At 44.9% G+C, this 23669-nt stretch overlaps 1 protein-coding gene and 1 long non-coding RNA gene across 2 annotated transcripts in view; one reads left to right on the forward strand and one right to left on the reverse strand.

The window, feature by feature from the left end:
• slc19a1 (solute carrier family 19 member 1) overlaps window positions 1-3854 on the reverse strand; it is a 33227-nt gene extending 29373 nt beyond the window's left edge. Inside the window, exon 1 of the mRNA XM_043694474.1 lies at window positions 2915-3854. Within this exon, the coding sequence (XP_043550409.1) occupies window positions 2915-3100 (186 nt within the window). The 5' untranslated portion in view covers window positions 3101-3854. The remainder of the gene's footprint in view (window positions 1-2914) is intronic.
• Window positions 3855-6299: 2445 nt separating this feature from the next.
• On the forward strand, window positions 6300-14163 carry LOC122551390. Its single transcript, XR_006312091.1, has 3 exons — window positions 6300-7010; window positions 7111-7491; window positions 13935-14163. It is a non-coding gene; the product is annotated as an uncharacterized LOC122551390 (long non-coding RNA).
• The last annotated feature ends 9506 nt before the right edge of the window (window positions 14164-23669 follow it).

Raw genomic sequence — 23669 nt, forward strand, 5'->3', positions numbered from 1 at the left:
AGAGTTTGGAGGGATATGGGCTGCGTGCTGGCAGGTGGGACGAGATTGGGTTGGGATATCTGGTTGGCATGGATGGGTTGGACCGAAGGGTCTGTTTCCATGCTGTACATCTCTATGACTCCCAGGTATGCATTCCAGAACCTAACCACTCAGAAAAAGTTAGTCCTTTTGCTTCTTTTGGTAGTTACTTTAAAAAGTAGTGCCTTTTCATTCGCTGTGCTTACACCAAGTAGGAAAATTTTTCCCCAGTGACTCTGTCCAGACCCAACAGGATTTTGAGGTGATACAGCATCATAGGATCCACATTGTGCTCATTATAAAAAAAAAGTGGGTGGCACAGTGGTTAGCACTGCTGCCTCGCAGCGCCAGAGACCCAGGTTCAATTCCCGCCTCAGGCGACTGACTGTGTGGAGTTTGCACATTCTCCCCGTGTCTGCGTGGGTTTCCTCCGGGTGCTCCGGTTTCCTCCCACAGTCCAAAGATGTGCAAGTCAGGTGAATTGCCCATGCTAAATTGCCCGTAGTGTTAGGTAAAGGGGTAAATGTAGGGGTATGGGTGGGTTACGCTTCGGCGGGTCGGTGTTGACTTGTTGGGCCGAAGGGCCTGTTTCCACACTGTAAGTAATCTAATCTAATCAATTGCTCGAATGATTGGAGGAGATCCACATTTTGCAGAGTAGTGGTGGTGGTTATAGGAGGTAAAACTGTAGATAATTCACCAATGATAGCCCTAGGACATCGCTGCAGAGAAAGGACGCAGCTCTCTCTCTCCTGAGTCTGCTGCAGGAATGTGCCAGTTTGGACTGGGACTTCAAGCAAGAGATAGTTGTACCCTTTAACACACACAACTCAGAGTCGTGATGTTCACAGGCTCATGCCCTACTCCAGACGGTTTAGTATGTAGTCCAGGCTGGTAATCCAGTGTCAGAACTGGGTGATCACCCAATGCTGTTAAATGGAAGAATGACAGGGTGGGGGAGATTATCCCCAAGGTGTTTACCCCTCACTAAAAACAGATCATCTGGTTGTTACCTCACTGTTCAAGCTCAAAGATCACACACACACACACACACACACGTGGATAGACAACGACAACTTGCACATGTTTCTGTGCTGTATGACTCTATTTAGCATCTTTACTGCGAGCAACCTCGAAGGTTGTTGATAGGGGCATGATCAAATTCATTGTGACAACGAGGCCATACAAGGAGATACTGAGGTAGATAGTCAAGAGTACGGTCAAAGAAGCAGCTTATCAGAAGAAGTGGAGGAGAGAACACGAGAGACCAAGGTTAGACACACTGGCAGTATACTAATGGACAGTACATAATGATCGCAGAGCGTTAATCAATTCCCTCAGTTATTGTACAATTGTACTAATTATTTCTATGACACTCTTACAAATGAAAGCTTTAACATCCTCTCCATCAATCCAACAGGAAACAGAATTTGCAACAAAAACAAAAAAAATCAAACAGGAACTGGAGACTGGAAGGCACCTATATAGCTGGGACCCAGCCTGAAGATGATCTTTGGCACATGATGTTCATTAGTCTGTTCACCCCAACCCTAACCCAGAAATTCGTATATGATGCTGCAGGTCCTGGAGTACTGAGAGAATGCTGTCTTGTCAGAGGTGCTGACTTTTAGGTGGGAAGGCTTTGTGTGCCCTCCCCTGTAAATGTTGACATCATCAGGTGCTGAGGTGGAGGGCATCAGGTTCCTGGGAGTGATTATCACCAACAATCTATCCTGGTCTACCCACGTTGATGCTACAGTCAGCAAAGCACAATGACACCTCTATTAGCTCAAGAAGCTAAGGAAATTCAGCAGGTCCACAAGGGCTCTTACCCATTTTGTTTGGACACGCCATAGAAAGCATTGAATCCAGAGGCATCACAGCTTGGTACGGCATCTGCTCTGCTCAGGACTGCAGGAGATTACAGGAAGTTGTGAACACAGCCCAGTCCATCACGCAGGCCAACCTTCCCATCCACAGACTCTGTTTATACTTCCCAGTGCCTCAGGAAGGCAGCCAACATCAAAGACCCTTCCCACCCCCATTTTAATCTCTTCCGTCAGGCTGAAGCTACAAAAGTTTAAACACACACATACCAACAAATTCAAGAATAGCTTCTTCCCTTCTGTATCTGAATCTCAAATTTTACATTTAACGTTGATCTCACTCTCTGTGCAGCCATAACACTGAAAACAGCGAGGAGTACAATCACCCTACGAGATTTGTATGGAATGCTCTGCCTGTACCGCACACAAAACAAAACTTTTCACTGTACCTAGGTACATGTGACAGTAAGAAGTTAAAACGAATGCAAACTTCCATAAAGAGCAGGGAATTCTCTCTGGAGTCCTGACCAAAACTTGTCCCTCAAAACCAAATCTCACAGAAATATTTACACAGTCATCATCACATTGTGGATTGTGGAAACCTGTTACCAGCAAATTGGTTGCTATATTTCTTCCCTTCCAAGGATAGGTACACTTCAGAAAATATTTTACTGGCATTTTTTAATGGAATATCCCGAGATCGCAAAGGACAAATCTTTCTTTTGTTGTAATAAAAAACAATCCTGAGTAGTATTTCTCCAATTCACCTGTCCCTGATGAACAACGTTCAGTACTCATTAGGCATGAGCAGCCATGCACTCACAAAAAAAGTTCTTCCAGCCCTTGTTGGGTTTCAACTTTCCATTTCCTCGCCCCAAAACTCCAGCCTAAGCTCCATCACCAGCGGTAACCCCGTTATCATTTAACAACAAGCTGCATTGATGAGGCGCCACTGGTAAAGTGTGCCTCACTGGAGTGTGAACAATAATTGATAGCCAGCTATTTAGTGTTTTTCTTTAAAGCACAGGAGGCCGTTCGTGTTATTGATTCCTGAGAGCTGGCAGACTCACCTGTTCCCTGGTGAAGTTTTTGTCCGGACCCAGTAGGTAAGGAGTGATGAAGCTTTCCGCTGGTTTAATCTGAACCATGAACCCATAAAAGCAGAGGTACAGGACAGAGAACCGCCAGCACTCCCCGGGCTGCTGCTGCTGCTGCTGCTGCTGCTGCAGCGTTTTCTCTGGGACCTCGGGGTCCATTGCTCGCTGTCTGTCTTTAACACGGCCCTGGTTCCTGGGTCTGCCCACCCCCCCCAACCCTTCTCTCTCTGTCTCTATCTCTGTGAGGTTGAACAGCCTCGCCAGCACTTTTCCCCGGGAGCTGAACTTAGAATGCAGTCTCCCTAAGTGCTCCCAGACTCAAGACAAGACAAACTCCCCTGAAAACTGAAATTCCTTCGCGGTAGCTGATCCCCTTCTCTGCTGCTGCTGCTGCTGCTGCTGGTGATGGTGGTGGTACCTAGAGCCGCTACTGCTGCACAGAACGAGTGCCATGTACAAAACAAGGAGTGCTCCTCTTCTGACTTGCTGAGGCTTGGGAGAGTCTGCAGAGCTCCCAGAGCCTGGGCATCGATTATAAGCGGAGACTTTCCCCCGCCTCCAACTCTGTGGCTTGTGGTAAAACCATTTGACTTTACTTCAACTCCTTCTTTTTGCATACTTCCCACAAGCCTTTACTTTGTTTGCACAAAGCAAGCTGGGATTTGGAGTCCATCAGTCACTCGACCCTGGTTCAGCACATCCCTCTGTCCTACATATACCAGAGAGCACTACACTGAGCGCTGAAGCAGCTAATGAATGTCTCCTTCTAACTGTTTGTTACATTGCAATCATCTGGAGTAGGAGGACAGTTTAACTGAGTCACTTCCACTTAAAGTCTGAGGAAGGGTCACCGGACACGAAACATTAAGGCCGATTTCTCTCCACTGCTCAGCTGTTTTCAGCAATTTCTGTTCCACTTGAAGCCCTGACCCGCCTGGGTTTGGAGTTTGTGTTGCTTATAAGACTTGCTTTTTATTGGGGAGGGGGTTGGTCGAGTGTGCGGTTCAGTTGCATGAGAGTGCGATGGCCTGGGATTGGGATGCTTCAGCATGCTGTGTTGGGGGGGACTTCGGGACAGCACGTTAGCACCAGGAGAGGGTCCCAGGAACCCTCCCTCTCGGGGGTTCGCACGTTCACCCCGTCTCTCCGTGGGTTTACTCCGCTTTCTTCCCAGAGTCCAAAAGTTGTGTCGGCGAGGTGGATTGGACGTGGGACATGCAGGGATGGAGTGGGGGAGTGGGAGATCCTGGGAAGGAAGGGTCGGTATGGATTTGTTGGGCCACTGTGTAGAGATTCTGTGAATGAACTACCTTGAAGGGGGTAGGGCGCCCTGACATGCAGCCTCATGCTGTAATGATGCAGGAGGCATTCCCTGGTAGCACAGAGTGGCTTAAGGGAATGGAGAAAAGTACTTGCATTCCTATAACCTCATCATGTCTCAGACAGTCAAAGCACTTTTTGAAGCCATACAGTAGTGATCAGACAATCTGCTTCTGTAATGCTGTTTGAGTCATGAGTACTGGCCGGTGTTGCCCAGCTCAGTACCAGCCTGCCAGGTGCCATTAACCCTTTCAACCAGGTTTTTAGTGCTCCAACGACTAAGAATTTATATCAATATGTTTCGAGTCCCGTTTTAGTTTTTTCAAGTGTTTTCATTTAGAAGTACAGCTTTATGCTTAAAACAAGATGAAGAATTAACCTACTGCATTTCAATTACAGGAAGTTATTTCAGTAGGAAATTATCAATTTGATTAGATTAGATTAGATTACTTACAGTGTGGAAACAGGCCCTTCGGCCCAACAAGTCCACACGGAAGTTCAACCCACCCAGACCCATTCCCCTACATTTACCCCTGCACCTAACACAACGGGCAATTTAGCATGGCCAATTCACCTAACCTGCACATTTTTGGACTGTGGGAGGAAACCGGAGCACCCGGAGGAAACCCACACAGACACGGGGAGAATATGCAATTCCTGATGAAGGGCTTATGCCCGAAACGTCGATTCTCCTGCTCCTTGGCTGCTGCCTGACCAGCTGTGCTTTTCCAGCGCCACACCTTTCAACTCTGATCTTCAGCATCTGCAGTCCTCACTTTCTCCCAGAGCTCATAATCATCCAGGACTCATCTCCGGGAACTGTAGATTATTCAAATGAACACAGCTGCATCAATGTAAGAGAATAAGTCATAGGAATATCCAAAAAGAAATTAATTAGTTCTCAGAAACATTGGAAAAAGTGATACAAAATGGGACTAATACCCAAAAACAGTTGAAATTTGAGTGTGAAGTGTATAGTGCAAAGACTGGGTGTGGAGAGAGTATCTCATTGCTGTCCAATTTTCTATCACACCCCATTTTAAATGTGTTTAGTTTTAAGCCGATTTTCAACACAGCAACTCTATTCCAGACAAAGTTTGATCGCCTTCAATTTAAAACTGCATCCAATGTTATACTTGCCTTATTTAAAACACGACCACCTTCTCCCCAAATTAAAATGCAGTGGAATTACCCCTACCTAATTTTTACCCCCATTGGATGTTACTTTCACCCAATTAGCTGCTGCAACAGAGGTGGCTTGTTCTGGTAATTGGTGGCGACAGTGGAGGCATCAGAGGCGATCAGCGGAGCATGTGCCAGGGGTAGGCTGACCCAAATTCCAGGCCAGGGGTAGGCCCCAGGCAGATAACACTTTAAAATCTGAAATGTTTTTTCTTTCCTTTTGGATATGGACTTTAAGACCTGGATGCTTTTCTTTTTCTTTTGACTGTTTCTTTTGTTTAATTCTCAACTTGTATTTAAAGATGGTGCCACAGAAGGGTGACTTTGTACACTTTTCACGCCGGTATTCCTGTATGTGAGTACATGTGACAGTAAAACCTAATTCTAATTATATGCCATCCCCCCAACTCCCGTACTTCCTCAGGAAGCTAAGGAAACTCGGCATGTCCAGAGGAACATCTCCCAATTTTATAGATGCACCATAGAAAACATTGTATCCGAATTTGTCACAGCTTGGTATGGCAACTGCTCTGCCCAGGACTGTCGGAAACTATAGCGAGTTGTGAACACAGTCCAGTCCATCACACAAGCCAACCTCCTATCATTCCTGAAGAAGGGCTCATGCCCGAAACGTCGATTCTCCTGCTCCTTGGATGCTGCCTGAACATTTTCAGCTCTGATCTCCAGCATCTGCAGTCCTCACTTTCTCCTATCCATAGACTCCATTTATATTTCTCGCTGTCTTGGGAAGGCAGCTAACGTCATCAAAGGCACCTCCCACCCTGATTATAATCTCTTCCAATCTTTTCCATCAGACAAAAGATACCAACAGATTCAAGAACAGCTTCTTCCCCACTGTTATTAGACTTCTGAGTGGACGTCTCAAATTTTAAATGTAATGTTGATCTTGCTGTTTGTGCACCTTCTCTGCAGCCGTAACACTGTATTCCTCACGCTGTTCGATTACCCTAATTATTGTGACAATAATAAATCAAAAGTCAATTTTAAAATGGCCCAATTTTATTCCCTGCAAGGAGAATTGCCTTTTACCAAATCAATGTTGCATCTGATCCTTTAAGTCATCTGCTTCACGAGGGAAGTTGAAATTGTTTTTTCATAGTTTTGTAGAGCGCAGAGGAAGGCCATTCAGCCACCCTGCCTGTGATATCCTGCCAATTTGTCCTTCTGAAGTACTGATGCAATTCATTTGGAACATCTTTATCAGACTTGCTTACCCTACCCTATCAGAGGAATTCCAGGTCCTGACAATTCACTGTGAAAACAATACTGTTTTCCTTCAGCTGGATATTGTAACTCCATGTTCTGTGCTTACTGACCCTTCTGTAATTGGACACTTTCACATACAGATGAGTGTAATAATGTGGGATGTACACTCGTGTGAGATCTACAGCCACAGACTTCAGTGACCAGACGTACATATCGGAGATGGTAAGAGAGGACATTGTATCTGGAGCCCTACAGACCCAGGCTCCTGTTCCACAAGATCTGATGTCACTATGGAATAGCTGTTTTTGCACCATCTCATTAGCTCTCCTTCAATGTCAAGGTATAACTCTCTTTTCTCCCTTCATCACATCAAAGTCCTTTTTAACACCCACTTTAAGCATGAACATTTAACACTATTACTCCACTTGCCTCACCCACAGATCTCTGTACTCTTGAAGTTTGCACATCCAGCAGTGTTCTCTGGTCTCTAAGAGGACGTGGGAGACACATGTGGCCTTTATTAATTCTCGTGGAGTGCGCACACACTGATGGAATGGAATGGAATGGCACAGCAGCTTCTGATGAGGCGGTGCCACTTCACAGAAACCTGGGTGTAGCAGCAGTGAAGACCAACTGAGGAAGGACTGACTTAAAGGAGAGCACCTCCACAGGCCTGAGTGACCACGACCTCATGAAAAGGCAGGCGAGGAAGTGAAATCTTAGCTCCCCCCCGCCTTTCCGTCTGCTTTATTCTCTGATCTAGGGATGAGTGTGTACTCGGTGAAATGAAGAATAGAGGGCGTTCTGAGGATATTCCAGAGGTGAGGAAATGAAGACATCTCTGCTACGTCTAGGGTAGGAATTTCCCTGTTCTGCACATAGTGGTACCTCTTCCAGATATTTTTCCTTATCAACCTGCTCAGAGATGTTACTACACAACCTCTAGGCAGGTGGAACTTGAGCCTAGCTCTCCTGCCTCAGAGGCAGGGACACTACCATTGTGCCACATGAACCCTTCAACGATAGCTGACGTACAGCCTAAAGTTACTGCCCTGCAAATCAGCCTCACTGACCTTTTACGGAATGGAAAGAGGCCACTCAGCCTGTCATGTCTGCACCAGTACTGCTCCATAGCACCGGTCTCCTACCTTTTCCCCATAACTCAGTACCCCATTTCTATCCCAAACATCATCCAATGCTGCTCTTGAATTGAACCTGCCTCCAGTCAGTGCATTTCCATACTCTAACAATGAATGGTGTGAAGTTTTTTTTCACATCACCCTTGCTTCTTTTATACATCACTTTAAATCCATTCCCTGTTGTTATTGTTCCTTTTAGAGTCATAGAGACGTTCTGCACAGACACAGACCCTTCGGTCCAACTCATCCATGCCAACTAGATATTCTAAATTAATCGAGTCCCATTTGCCAGCACTTGGCCCATATCCCTCTCAATCCTTCCTATTCATATACCCATCCAGATGCCTTTTAAATGTTGTCTTTGTACCAGCCTCCACCACTTCCTCTGGAAGCTCATTTTACACACTGACCACCCTCTGTGTGAAAAAGTTCTCCCTGAGGTCACTTTTAAATCTTTCCCCTCTCGCCCTACACCTACGCCCTGTAGTTCCGGACTCCCCTATCCTGAGGAAAAGACCTTGGTTATTCACCCTATTCATGCTCCACATGATGTTACAAACCTCTATAAACTCATCCCTCCAACCCTCCAGGGAAAACATCCCCAGCCTATTCAGCCTCTACCTTTAGCTTGAACCCTCCAACCCTGCCAACATCCTTGTAAATCTTTTGTGAACCCTTTCAAGTTTCACAACATCCTTCCGATAGGAGGGAGACCAGAACTGCACGCAATATTTCAAAAATGTCCTGTACAGCCGCAACATGACCTCCCAACTCCTATACGTTGTATGTGGGAACATCTCCCTATCTACTCCAACCAGTACAGAATTTTTAATCAACCAAATCTCCTCTCAGCCTTCTTCTCTCCAAGGAGAACAGCCCCAGCTCCTTCAATCTACCCTCATCAACCAAAGTTACACATTTCTGGAACTATTCTTGTAAATCACTTCTGCCCTCATTCATATTTTCCCATAAGGTGGTGCCCACAGCTGTACACAATACACCAGCTGATGTCTTGTCCTTGAATGATCAGTCACAGTCTGGAAGTGATCTGCATTATCAACAAGGGATAAAAGATTTGTTATTCTTTGTGTCCAGGCCTGATGTCTGCAGCAAAAAGGTTTCTTCAGCTGATCGTTCATTGTGATGTTTTAAACATTTCTGCAACGAGTGGATGTTTTACTCCATCGAAATGTCTCTCTTGTGCCAATTGATTGGGGTGTCCATGGATAGGATATTTTTACAGGCTTTTTACAGCGTGCAAGGCTTGACTGACGTGCTTAGCTGCTGATAGCTGGAGTTTCAGTTTAGAAGTCTCATTGAGGGTAGGTCGAACCTGCTGAATTTTATTGAATTTTGATGGGCTTGACCTCCTTTTGATGTCTGGAGAAAAGTGGAGCTAGAATCCCTAAAGGGCAAAAGAAGCCACTTGGCCCGTCGGGTCTGCACTCACCCTCTGAAGACTATCCCACCCAGATCTAGCCCTGTAACCCTGCATTTTCCCTCGGCTAATCCCCGTAGTCTGCACATCCCTGGACACTACGGGCAATTTAGCATGTCCAATCCACATCTTTAGACTGTAGGAGCAAACCCATGCAGACGGGGAGAACATGCAAACTCCACACAGACAGTTGCCCGAAGCTGGAATAGAACACGGGTCCCTGGCACTGTGAGGCAGCAGTGCTAACCACTGAGCCATCGTGCCAGCCTAAAAGTGGATTTCCACCCATTTTTGGGAGCGGGCGTCACAATTCATGATCTCCCTCTTGTTGGAGGTGGCAGTAAGCAAGTTTCTATGCTGACACCTCACTTGAATTGATGCATCATGCTGCCCTGCCCATTGGCTTTATGTTTGACGGGAAGCCCAGACCAGGAGGACAGGTGCCATGCTTCCCATGAGGAACAACCTGTTTCCAGCCCATTTGCAGGGATGGATGCAGGGAAAAGACAGGAGATAGCAACAGGCCTAGGCCCCTGCTGCAGACTGAGTGGTTTGGGGAGAGGACCCGCATCAGTAGTCTCACCTGCATGGGCCCTGCGGACCATGAGGGTCTCTGGTTTCCATGGCAACAGTCCCCGTAGTAACACCGTGGAGCCAAAGCTTGCAGCCAGGGACAGGGTGTGTCCGCTTGACTCCGGACAACTGAGGAGATCAGGATGATTAAAGGATTTGATGGGGTCAATAGGAATATTTCCTGTGGTGGGGCATGTCTAGGATGAAGGGGCACTACCACAAAGCAAGAGCAAAGTCCTTCAGGCCTGATAGCAGGAAACGTTTCTTCCGAGGGTGTAATCTCAGAATAAGGGGTCAGAGGTGAGGGGGAATGTCTTCTTCCAGAGGGTAGTGAATCTGTGGACTCTATGCCACAGAGGGCTGTCCAGGCCATGTTGTGAAATATAGTCATGACCAAGATGCATGTTTAATCAGGAAGGGGATGCAAGGGAATTATGGGAAAAAGGTGAGAGAGCGGAGCTGAGGGCTATCAGACCAGAATGGCAGAGCAGACTCAATGGGCTGAATGGCCCACTTCTGATCCTGCTTGCCCATAAATAGGAATGGAACCTTGGGGACGCTCTCATCCCAAAGATTACAGAGGGAGCCGGCTGTAAGGTTGGAAACCACACCGGATGGATTTTGTTTGGGTAAGGGTGTTAAGGGATTCTGGAATGAGGCAGGGGCAGGAAGCTGAGGGACAGATGAGTCACGATCTGTTGGAATGGCGGAACAGACATGAAGGGCTGAACAGAATCCATCTCCTCCACCCCTGTGTTTGAACGCCCCAGTGCCTCCCAGTCACAAATCGCAGCCACCTGCTAGGAAGCTTACAATAGGCAGCTGGCTATTTTAAACCGGCCCTGTATTTTTAAAATAACCCTGGCTGGTGAGGGTGGTGAGGAGTTCTGGTGAGACAGAACCATGGAGCGTGGGGGAGAACGTCAGACCACAGGAGAGGAAGTGGAGTCTCTGTTGTGTGTGAGAGACATATAATTAATGTACACAAGCCTCGCGGACTGCTGCCAAGATTCCAGACCAGCACTGGGGAAGGGCAGGAGGTGGGAGCCCAGTTGGAATTCTAATGCCTTTTCCTCGTGTTTTGCCCAGTCAGCTTTAAATGTGTAAGAGAGAAAGACAGACTTTATATTTAAAAAAATCACACAACAGACTTCTCACTCTCTCTGTTTTTAAAAAAATATATAGTTTCCGGGCAGCCCACTCACAAACCAGATTGTCCGGTCCAAAACCAAACTCTTGGTAATCTCAGCTATGTCACAGCAAGAGAGAGAGAGAGAGAGACGACAGGCAGTTCCTCAGCCTGCCTTCTGAAGGACCCCCCTTGTCTTCAGTTCTGAGTGAGAGCAGGTGGCATGGAAGAAAGGCTTCTCTCATTCTGTCTTTTTTTTTGGAAAGCTACGATATTTCACAATCTTGTCCCTTTCGATGCAATCTGAATCTCATAGTGCAACAGGAGGCCATTCAGCCCATCAGCTTCATCTGGTTCTTTGGCTGAGTCATCGAGTTATACAGCACAGAAGCAGACCCTTCGGTCCAACCAGTCCATGCCAACCATTATCCCAAACTGAACTAATCCTACCTCCCCGGTCCTGGCCCCTATCCCTCCAAACCTTTCTTATTCATGTCCTTATCCAAATGTCTTTTAAATGTTGTAACTGTACCCAGTTGTAGCTGGGCAGCATGGTGGCTCAGTGATTAGCAATGCTGCCTCACAACGCCAGGGACCTGGGTTTGATTCCAGCCTCGGGTGATTGTCTGTGTGGAGTTTGCATGTCCTCCCCGTGTCTGCGTGGATTTCCTCCCACAGTCCAAAGGTGTGCAGGCTAGGTGAATTGACTATGCTAATTTGCCCAGTTCAGGGATATGTAGTTTAAGTGTATTAGTCAGGGGTAAATATGGGGAATGGGTCTGGTTGGGTTACTCTACAGAGGGTTGATCTGGACTTGTTGGGCTGAAGGGCCTATTTCCACACTGTAGGGATTCTATGATTCTACATCCTATGGAAGTTCATTCGATGTGTGCACCACTCTCTGTTAAAATAATTGCCCCTCATGTGTTTTTAACATCTTTCTCCTCTCACCTTAAAAGTATGCCCTGTAGTCTTGTAATCCAGAAGAGTGAATTCAGGAGAAACATCTTTGACCAGAGAGGAGGCAGAATGTTGAACTTACTGCCGTGGCATCTGGTTGAAGGGAATTGACACATTTAAGGGGAACTGAAAATGTGTTGCTGGAGAAGCGCAGCAGGTCAGGCAGCATCCAAGGAGCAGGAGAATCGACGTTTCGGGCATGAGTCCTTCTTCAGGGGAAGCTTGGCAGATTGGAAGGGATTACAGAGTGTTATGCTGATGTTTTTAATCTCATAAAGGACAGGATGAGGATCAAGTTGAGTATAAAGACAAGCACAGACTGGTTGGGCCAAATGGCCTGTTTAAATGCCGGCTATTCAAATTTCACTCTTTCACAGGATGTGGGTGTTTCAGGTAAGACCAATATTTGTTGCCCATCCCTAATTACCCTACATCTGAGTGACTTGCTCTTCCATTTCAGATGTAAGTTAAGATACAACACCAATGCTGTGGGTGAGAATCATGTAGCGTGGAAACAGACCCTTCGGCCCAACCAGTCCATGCTGACCCTAATCCCAAACTAAACTAGTCCCGCCTGCCTGCTCCTGGCCCATATCCCTCCAAACCTTTCCTGTTCATGTACTTATCCAGACGTCTTTTCAATGTTGTTGTAACTGTACCTGCCTCCATCACTTCCTCTGGCAGTTCATTCCACACACGAACCACCCTCTGTGTAAAAAGTTGCCTTTCGTGTCCTTTTTAAAACTTTCTGCTCTCACCTTAAAAATATGCACTTCCAGTTTTGAACTTTGCTATTCACCTTATCTATGCCCCTCACGATTTTAAAAACTTGATGAACCCCTCAAGCTCTTACGTTCCAGTGAAAAAAGTCCCAATCTATCCATCCTCAACATGATGTCCCAACGTTTACACTCAAAGGTCAGAGCAATGAAGGCAAGTGTGCTAAACACCTTGTTAACCACCCTGTCTACCTGGGACACAAAGTTCAAAGAGTTATGCACCCGAACCCCAAGGTCTGTTCTACAGCACTACCCAGGGCCTCACCATTAGTTGTATTAGTCCTGCCCTTGTTTGTTTAACCAAAATGCAATACCCCACATTTATCCAAATTAAACTCTGTTTGCTCCTCCTCAGCCCATTGACCCAAGATCTCTTTGTAATTTTAGATGACCATCTCACTCTCCACTACGCCACCAATGTTGGACTCATCCGCAAACTTACCAACGGTATGTCCAATAATCTCATCCAACTTGTTTATATAAATGACAAACAAAAATGGTCCCAACACTGTCCCTGTGGAACACCACTGGACACAGGACTCCAGTCCGAAAAACAACCCTCCACCATCGTCCTCTGTCTTCTGTAATTTAGGAACCCCCTGTAATCATCTTAAATCTGTGACGGCTGGTTACTGACTGTCCCTCGAATCCAAGCAGTCTCCCCATTGTTTTGAGCACTGAGTTAAAGTGAGATCCCTCTTTAACATTCACTGCTTCACGGAGTGCAATCCCTGCTTTCTGATCTAGGCATGAGACCTCTGGTCTCGTACAGCAAACATTGCAAGTGCCATCGCATGAGCTGAAATGGTTAATTCACTGGAAGAGGCTGCGTAGACCTCCCTTCATTGAGGAGATCTAATCGAGGTGTTCAGTATGATTAAAGGATTTGATTTGGGTCGATAGAGAGAAGGTATTTCCTCTGGTGGTAGAACAGGACACAGCGTGAGATTAGAGCCAGCCAGGGTGATGTTATGGAGTAGTGCTTCACAAAAGGGACAATGGAAATCCAGAATACTCTTGATTCAGAAAGGTTGTAGATGTTCAAGGTGGGGTCTGGGACGGAATTCAATTGAGATTGGTCAATGTTTGTTGGGTAAAGGAATGAAGGGCTATAGAAGCAGGGAGAGTAAATGGATTCAAGGTACAAATCAAACACGTATGACGGACCAGTCCTGAGGGGCTGAATGGCCTCCTCCTGTTTCTGTGCTCCTTAATCTTTCTCTTCTTTTTCATCTGATTGACAAAGCATCAGAATTCCAATTGGACATCTAGACCTCAATCTGCATAAATTCCCAACGGCTCCTCCCCATCAACAGAAAGGAGGTTGAAAGGGTGGAGAGCGTCAAGTTCCTCGGGGTGACGATAACCGACCACCTGTCCTGGGCCTCTCATGTAGATGCAGTGGTCAAGAAGGCACAACAACACCTCTTAATCCTCAGGCGCTCAGGAAATTCAGCATGTCCATAAGGACCCTCACCAGCATTTACAGATGCATCATTGAAAGCATACTGTCCGGGTGCGTAATGGCCTGGTATGGCAACTGCTCTGCCCGGGACTGTGAGAAACTACAAACGATTGTATGCACAGCCCAGACCATCACGGCAGCTAATCCATGGACTCCATTTGCACTTCTTGTTGCCAACATCAAAGACCCCTCCCACCTTGGTAATGCCCTCCTACAGCCTCTTCCATCAGGCAGAAGAAACAGAAGCTTGAACACACACACACCGACAGGTTCAAGAGCTGCTTCTTCCCTGCCATTATTACACTGATGAAAGGACTTCTCTAACTTTAAACAATGTTGATCATGCTAATGTTGATCTTGCTTTCCTTGCCTCCTCTGCAGTTATAAGCTGCATGCCTCACTCTGTCTAAAGCGCACTATGATTTGTATGCCCTTGCTTACTATGATCAGCCTGTACTGCTCACAAGAAAAAGCTTTTCACTGTGCTTAGGTACATGTGACTACAATAAATCAAACCAAATCAAAGATGGTTGTCTCATATGTCCAAACAAATATGGCATTTTAGACTCAGGCCATACCCTTCTTTAGTCCACTTTTTGGTGAGCAGAGGATGGGAAGGGGACACGCAGCTTAAAATCCCCACCAGGCATCAGTCCTTCAACAAAGGTAGCTGGAGTTAATTTATCTGGGACTACGGGAGTTAAAGGGTCTTCGCTGAAAACTATGTCCAACTGAATAAGATTAAAATATGAGCCAGTACTGTGCCACGGCTGAGAGATCTTGGACTTTGATTCAGCTGCTGAGTTTTGAGTGAATTATGTTGGTTGCATCAGGTTGGAAAATAGTTAATCCCTGGGTCCTAGCTGTTTCTATTTTGTCAGAGACAGTCATTTATTAACTGAAAGCAAATGACTTTGAGTGAGAGCACACAAATTTCTGCTGCAATGACATTTTTAGGTGATGCAAAGGTTGCCGAGTGTGTTCATGTAGGACAGGGTGCCTGAGGTCAGGCAGAACCATCAGCCCAGTTACCCCTTAGTTGCCACCCAGTTATTGTCCCATTCCCCATCATGTCCAAACTAAGCAGAAATACACTCGGATATGGGCATCGCTGGCCAGTTTCAGCATTTGTTGTAAAAGTCGTATTACCCTTTCTGGAGTTGCTGTGGGTCTGGAGTCACATGTGGGCCAGACTGGGTAAGGCGGGCAGATTTCCTTCCTGCAAAGACATTGGTGAATCTGTCAATGAATAACAACTGTCAATGATAATATTGATGAATATTGAGATTATATTTCCAGATTTATTAATTGAATTTAAATTGCACAGATTTCTCTTGTGGTACAGTGGTAGTGTCCCTACTCCTGAACTGGGAGGCTCAAGTTCAAGTCCTACCTACCCCAGGGGTATGTAGAAACCTGCACTGGTTGCTGTGGTAGGATTTGAACCATGTCCTGTAGCAATACTATGGCTTTAAGAGGTGTATCATGTCCTGTTTTATTAATGAAGAAAGGTTTTAAAACAGAGGTGCTGAGCTCTCTACCGAAAGCCCATAAAGTAAACAGCCTGTGAGGCCTTGGGTTTTTTAAAAAAAGTTGGAACAATAGAAGCAGCCTGAATGGGTGGGGCAACCTCCCACAGAACCAGGAGGTTTAGTTTTCATTTTTCGGTAGCAGTTGATGGGTATTGAAGCTGGATTTGGAAACTGCAGTATATTTCTCTCTGCTTCTCTCTCTCTCTCTCTATCACTCAGAGTTTTCTCTTGATACTCCTGCTACAGGAGTTATCTGTGAGACAATCTGTTTTTCTGAATTTGCCTTTGCCAAGGGTGTACCGGTGGAAGTTATTATATTCGAACAGTTACTGTTGGATGAAAAAAGCCACCATTTCGACTGGGACAACACATCTATCCTGGGACAGGCTAAGCAAAGACATGCCAGAGAATTCCTAGAGGCCTGGCACTCCAACCACAATGCCATAAACAAACACATAGATCTAAATGCCATCTATCAACCCCTCAGAAAACGAACAGGAAATGACATCACCACAAACCCCAGGAACCCCATCCAGGAGAAAGATATAAATAGAAAGCAGGAGACAACAGCTTCGCTTCACTTGGAGGTTGCCACTGAATGATGTTACCTAGCCAGGTAATGAATTGACTGGATATCAAACCTACAGCTCAGCGAGCAAACCTACACCCTAAGTTACTGTTTAGTATTTAAATAATCTATTATTCTGTTAAGTTTTTCAATAGAGTTAAGTTATTCCAATTTCTTCTTTTGTATTTTAACTGTCGTGTATGAATAAAGTGTGTTTTGCTTAATGTTGAGATTGACCAATTGAATTGCATCTGGAACACAACACCTTTCGCTTACCTTTAAGATAAGAAAAAAGTTAGGGTGTAGACAATTTTTTGAATGTGTATTAAAGGGGTTTGGTCTGGTCCATAACAGTCCCCGGAGGATTAGTCTGGACCACAGGAATTAACAATTCAGTGATGTTCCCAGCATTTCCCTTTTCTGGAGTGGAGGAAACACAATTTCAGAGTGTAGAGGTGACACAGAGCTTAGAACTCTGGTGAGGTGGATAATCACACAATTGTGCAAAACACAGACTGGGGAGTGGACAGACATGTGGCAAGTGAAGATGAAGCCAGGGAAATACTTGAAGTGACGCACTTGGGAATAAAAAACAATGACAAGTGGCAATATAAATGAAATTAAAAGGCGGCGCAGGAGCATCAAACACAGAGGCTGTTCACACACACAGAGTGATCGGACGGAATTGAGATGGTAGCAGTTTTAAACAGCCCAGGATCCTGCATGTTATCAGGATGCAAACACAGGGATGTGTTGCCAAGCCTCTATGATTTGCTTTGGCTGCAATGGGAATACTGTCCATAAACTTCCCAGACACTTTGGGGTTGGACTAGAAGAGGCAAAGACTGCTCCAGGGTGGCATTGGGAAAGATGGCAGTCTGGTTATCTGCCAGGAGGACCGTTTTGTCTCCAGGGGCTTTTGTGCTGCAACCTGAGGGTCCACTACCACATGGAGAGAATGCCCAGTGAAAGGAGGGAGGGGTATGTGTAACATAGGAAGATAAACTGTGGGAAGAGGTCACTGTGTTCAGAAAGGCTGAGTTAATGAGGACAAGACATTCTCAATCCGCTGTCTGTGATGGTTACAATAATGAACACATTCAACAAAAGGGGCACGTTAACAAAAGGAAGAAATGGCCAAGTCTGGCAATGTTAGCTTTGAGCAAGAATGCTGATTATATTCTGGGTATATCTGAAGAAGAGAATAAATCATTCTAAAATTCCATATGTGATGAGTGAGTGCAAGTGTGAGAGGGAATCCTCCTCTCCCAAAAGATAAGGTTGGAAGGGACGATGATGAGCAAGTTGGCACCACTGTATAGACCAGGACTTAGGTTCCGCAGAGGATACCCCCATGATGCCAGCCAGCAGAAAGTCCCAGCCCATGGTTTGAAATTATTCTGCACTACTTAGAGTCAAGCCATCATTAAACTGACATTGGTACATTTAGGAGGGTTTAGGTGAACAGGATAAAGTCAGGATTTAGGACACAGTGTCTGCCATAAGGACTGACAGAGCGTAACTCTGTTTTATTGGAGAGCTGATATGATCCAGCTTTCTCTCAAAGACTGAATAACTTATCCAATTTGAACTTTGATTGAATGTGCGCGATGACAGGATATTTCGAACATTATTTCTGATGAAGAATGCACCTCCCCCGGAAAACAGTGAGGCATGTCTACATTTCAAAGCTGTTAGACGTCCAAAACTGAGCAAATAGTGTCTTAGTCATGCAGTCTTGGTTTGAAACTCTTCAGAGCGCTGCATGAGAGAGGATAAAGAGGGAGAGAGACAGAGAGGAGACAGATTCTGTAGGAGTCGAGAGAGTGAATGCAAACTGAGAGTGGGTGGGAGTGGGGATAGTTCATTTGATCATTGGTACATTTTGCCTCTCAAGGGAATACAAGCTTCTGCAACTTGTTGTATTTTAACAATATTAAAATAGGTTTCATCCTGGTGAATTTGCATGATGCACTTTTCAAGGTCGATTTTCAAGGCACTTTCCAACACCAAGGCTTTAATCATCTAAGAGTACAACAAATCAACAAAATTAGTGTAATACAAGGAGACCAAAATCTTGATAACCATAAATTAAGAAAATAGTCAACAACTACAAGTGCCCAACCCGATCAACCAATACAACAATATTCAATGATATTGATCATTCTCGCAGAATAATTCACACTATCAAATCTATTCAAATCTTTAGGATGGGACACCAGATCAAGTGTAGAACACATCTCTCTGCTTTATGGGAAGGACATCAGATCATGTGTTACACCGACATTAGACTGATGAAAAAAACAAATTACGTTTGACAAGTTCCTAACAGCTTATGATCAATTCACTTCAAGAAGAAATAAGACTCTGGGGAGATCATGCTTCAATAGCACATGCGAACTCCCAGGAGAGTCTGTAGATAACTTCATTGGTGACTAGTACATACAATCTGAACCCCTGGAAATGTACAGCAGGAGCTCATTTGTGACAGAATCATTGTTTATCTCTTGGATAAATCAGTCACTGAACTTCTTCAATCAGAAGAGGTTTTTTTTAACTAGAATGAGCTGAAAAATAGCATTGGACTCAGAGTGTAGAGAAGTGTTCAAGGAGCATTATATAACAAATGCTCCATTTAAGATCTTATTGATCTCTGCTCCGTGTCAGTCAATCCACTATCAGTGCTAATACTTACCTCGAACACCATGAAATGTTAACTCTTGTGACGATCGTTTATGTGGCTTCTTCCCAAATATCTTTTAGAAATTCAAACACTCGACATCTACTGGCTTGCTTGTTAATCTATTACTCAGTCCACTTTAACTAACTCTGACTTCCTATCTTTGTAATTGCCTTTATTTAAGCTTAAAGACATTAGTTTCATCTGCCAGGGTCCTTTCTCCATCTTGTTTGTTGCATTGTCAAAGAACTTTAATCGGTTTACCAAGTACAAAAGCCATTTCACAAAATCCTGTTGACTCTGTCCAATCTTATGATGTTTTTCCAATTATCCTACCACTATACCTTGTTAATGAATTCCATCATGTGTCCAATTTCAGATGATCGGTTAACTGGTCTATAGTTCCTTGCCTTCTGTCTCTTCCCTTCTTTGAATGAAAGTGTTAACATTTGAAATTTTCCAATTCATGTAAACCTTCCAAGATCTAGCAATTTTTGGAAGATTACAACCAATCATTATCACAGCAGTTGCTTCTTTTAGGACCCTTGGGTACAGGCCATCAGGTCATAGAATCAAAGAGATGTACACCACGAAAACAGACCCTTCAGTCCAATTCATCCAAGTTGATCAGATAGCCTAACCTAATCTAGTCCCATTTGCCAGCATTTAGCCCATATCCCTCTAAACCCTTCCTATACATCTACCTATCCAGATGCCTTTTAAATGTTGCAATTGTACCGACCTCCACCACTTCCTCTGGTAGCTCATTCCATACATGCTCCAGCCTCTATATGAAGAAATTTGCCTTAAGTCCCTTATAAATTTTCCACTCCCATCCTAAACCTATGCCTTCTAGTTCTGGACTCCCCAACCCCAGGGAAAAGCCTTGTTTATTTACCCTATCCATGTCCCTCATAATTTTGTAAACCTCTATAAGGTAACCCCTTAGCCTCCGACGCTCCAGGGAAAACAGCCCCAGCCTATTCAACCTCTCCCTGTAGCTCAAACCCTCCAACCCTGGCAACATCCTTGTAAATCTTTTCTGAACCCTTTCAAATTTCACAACATCATCCCAATAGGAAGGAGACCAGAATTGCACGCAATATTTCAAAAGTGGCCTAACCAATGTCCTGCACATCCACAACATGACTTCCCAACTCCTGTACTCAATACTCTGACCAATAAAGCAAAGCATAGACCTTGTCAGCATTTGACCCCATTAGATTTCCCAAGTGTTTTATTCATGAGTCTTGGTGATTGTCTTCAGTTCGTTACTCCCATTAGACTCCTGATGTTCTGTTATGTCTGTATTGTTGTTTACCTTGAAAGCAGAAACAACATTTTTGTTCAACATCTTTGCTATTTCCTTGCCTCCCATCAAGCAATCCTGTCCTCTCTTCCTACTCATATACACAGAGAAGTTCTTACTGTCTGCTTTCACATTTTTTCAAGTTTACATTTATATTCTAATTTCTCCTGTTTATATTATTTTCTTAGCCATCCTTTTCTAGTGTTTAAACCTTTTCCAATGCACTGACCTATTGGTAATCCTGATAGCATTTCCTTCAATTAGCTTTTAACCTTAATTTCCTCCTCTCATTGTTTTCCTTTCTCTCTGAGTGTCACGGAATACCTTCTTAAATGTTTTTATTGCATATCAACCTACTTACATTTTAGTTTATTACCCACTCCATTTTAACCAACTCTGTTTTCATGTTTTGTAATTGTCTTTATTTAAATTTTAAGGCACTAGTTTCAGACCCCACCCTAAAACTGAACGTGAAATTCTTATCCTGTGCTGGGAGCGTACTTTAATATGAGGCGATTAATTAATCCTATCTCAATACAAGTTCTAGAACATTACTAGTTTCAGATGATATTGGTTTATAAACCTGGCCTGAAATGTTGTATGATCTAATCCTCATGTCAACATTTGCCAATTTGATTTGCCCAATTTATATATAGAGAGAGATTAAAATTACCATGGTTATTGCAGCACCTTCCTTGCAAGCACTCATCATTTCTTGTTCGATATGCTGTCCAATAGTCCAGCGCCCGCTAGACGTCATATTGAAAATTTCCACCAATGATTTCTATTCTTCGCTGTTTCTTACATTCCAAAACAAGATCATTTCTCACAACTGCACTGAACCCACCTTTGATAAACTGAGCTACGACACCTCGTTTTCCTTTCGTCCTTCTGAAATGCCAAGCACCCTTGGATACATAGTTCCCAGGCTCAGGCCACTCACAACAACCTCTCCCTTAACCCTCTCATTGAGCCAATGGGCTAACTGGCATAGGGTGAATAAAGCCAACGAGTGGCTCAAAGGGTGGAATGTTGTTCAGTTCATGGGGGCCACAAGTATCAGTACTGGGGTAGAGGGAGCTGTTCTGCTGGGACAGGCTTCACTGGAACTACACTGGTACCACTGTCCTGGAAAGTCAAATAACCAGGGGAGCGGAGAGGACTTTAAACTAATTGGGAAGGTGGGGTTTGTGCAAAATGCAGGTTATGGCAAAGGTACCATATGCCCGCTCTTTCATTAGAGATAGAGAAACAACTGGTAGTTGTGTAATCTGAGGGTCACCATATCTCCGGTGAAGGGAGAGGGTAAAAAGTCAGGATATTTATGATGACATCGCAGCCAACATCACAAACTCTCCATCCAAATAACTGAGCTATTGGGATTCCAAACCAAGTTGGCTCTTACCGGGTTACCAATTTTTCTTTTAACACCGGTGCAGATTTTCTTTCTAGCACCAATACTCGTTGAACTCAGGGCTTTCTTAGATCTGTCACAGTCTATCTTCATCCAACAATTACAAAATAATTCCCTTTGCTACCACAGTAGCAAAGTAGGCACTGAGCGAGTGACTATGGAAGGGTATATGGTTGGGCATGGAGGTGCTATGTGTGACCTGAGTGGTACGGGTGAGGGTGAAGGGAAATGATGTGGCATGATTCTGGTGCTTGGGGGATGTGCAAGGGGCATGAGGGGTGTGTGTGAGGGAGGTGGGGGCTTGGGAAGGTAGAGTGAATCATGTGAGGGGTGAGGCTCAGCAGATTTCGAAACCATGTTGGGGAACTGAGCTGCTGTGTAAGACAACCAAAGGGGAGCATCTCGCCAACTGACCTCTACACCTCCTCTCCTCCTGCACTCCATTGCAACTCATTTAATGCACTGGGAACCTCATGCGAACAGATGAGGAGAGCATTGGGCGTTGCACAAGTGGGTCAGCTGTATGTTTTGGAAGGCGCATAAGTGCACAGGTTGGGATTTCCTGAGGACAGGAACATCCAGGCCTCTGCCATGATTGATCATGACGAGGTTCCATGATTTACTCCAGGGTAACCAACGCCCACCTCGCCAGGGTTACCCACATTCCAAGAGAGAATAAAAGAAGTGTCTCAGAACCTCTTTGTGGTCCCACACTCTTCAAAATTGCGGTGTTTCATTACAATTTTTCTCGCCAAAATGAACCACACCGCACTTCTCTCTGCTACCTTCCAATCTGCCAAACGTCTGGAGTTTTCACCGGTTCCCCGGAAGTCTGCTTACTGACCTCCTCCCCAGTGACAGTGTGCCAAGGCTTCGAAACTCTGCCCTTTGCACCCATTCCTTGGTTATCGATGTGAACAGGAATTTGGATCTAAGCAGCAGTTCTCATGATCGCTGGACATACCAAAGTGTTTTATAGCTAACAAAATACTTTTTTTGTTCGTTTTAATGTAGAATGGCTGCAGCCAATTTGCACACAGTCTAGCTCCACAGACTGCAATGTGATAACCTCTAGATCAGAGGTTTTTGAGGTATTGAGTGAGAAATCAATATTGGTTAGAATACCCAACAGAGGACCCCCGAGCTCTCCTTTTACAGGAATCTAAGCAGATGGGTGGGGCCTGGATTAACGCCTCAGCTGAAACGACAGCACCTCCAGCTGTGCAGCACTCCATCCATGGGACTGTTAACTGTGACTTTCAGTGGTTGAGCTCCAGAGTGGGACTTGAAGCCAGAAGCGTGTGACATTACAGGCGGAAATGCTACACACGGGGTATATGAAAAACAAGCGGCTGAATCACCCCTGACCATTGACTTCCCTCCAGTATATGAAAGCAATAATTTCCCATCCAGTGCTACCTCTCTGTTCCTTACACAATGTCATAAGCAAGCAGCCATATGTGATCTTATGTCGCACACCTGGAATGTAGTTTGTCTTTAAGAGACACACTCATGGTATCATCGCCAGGTCATGGGATGTGACCTGATGGTGTAATGGCTTCCATCTCCTATCTGGATTAGAGTGGTGCTCCACTCTGATCTCCAGCATTTGCAGTCCTCACTTTCTCCATCTCCATTCTGACTGAATATCCTTCCAAAATTACACACTGTGGGAGCTGTCATAAACTTTAATTGACTCTTTCAGTACTTTGTAACGCACAGCTAGTTCCTGTGTTATGGGAGCTAGCCAAGTACCATCTCATTAGGTAAGACGAGGGTAGAAGCCTGTCCCTACATCTCTGACAGGTCATGGGGGCAGTGTGGTGTCCAATTATAGAGAAACAACCCCAGTGATCACTGTCCCCACAATCCACTTAGCAAACAAGTCTATTAGTGGTAAACATCCATCCCTTTGTATTGATAATGGTTAACATTTAATTAACCTCTTGTACTGTTTGTTGTACACAACCCTGCAATGTTTACAGGGAAAACCATTAAACTATGTGGTGTTGT

The sequence above is a fragment of the Chiloscyllium plagiosum genome, chromosome 7 (assembly GCF_004010195.1).
Source record: "Chiloscyllium plagiosum isolate BGI_BamShark_2017 chromosome 7, ASM401019v2, whole genome shotgun sequence".
Classification (NCBI taxonomy): Eukaryota; Metazoa; Chordata; class Chondrichthyes; order Orectolobiformes; family Hemiscylliidae; genus Chiloscyllium; species Chiloscyllium plagiosum.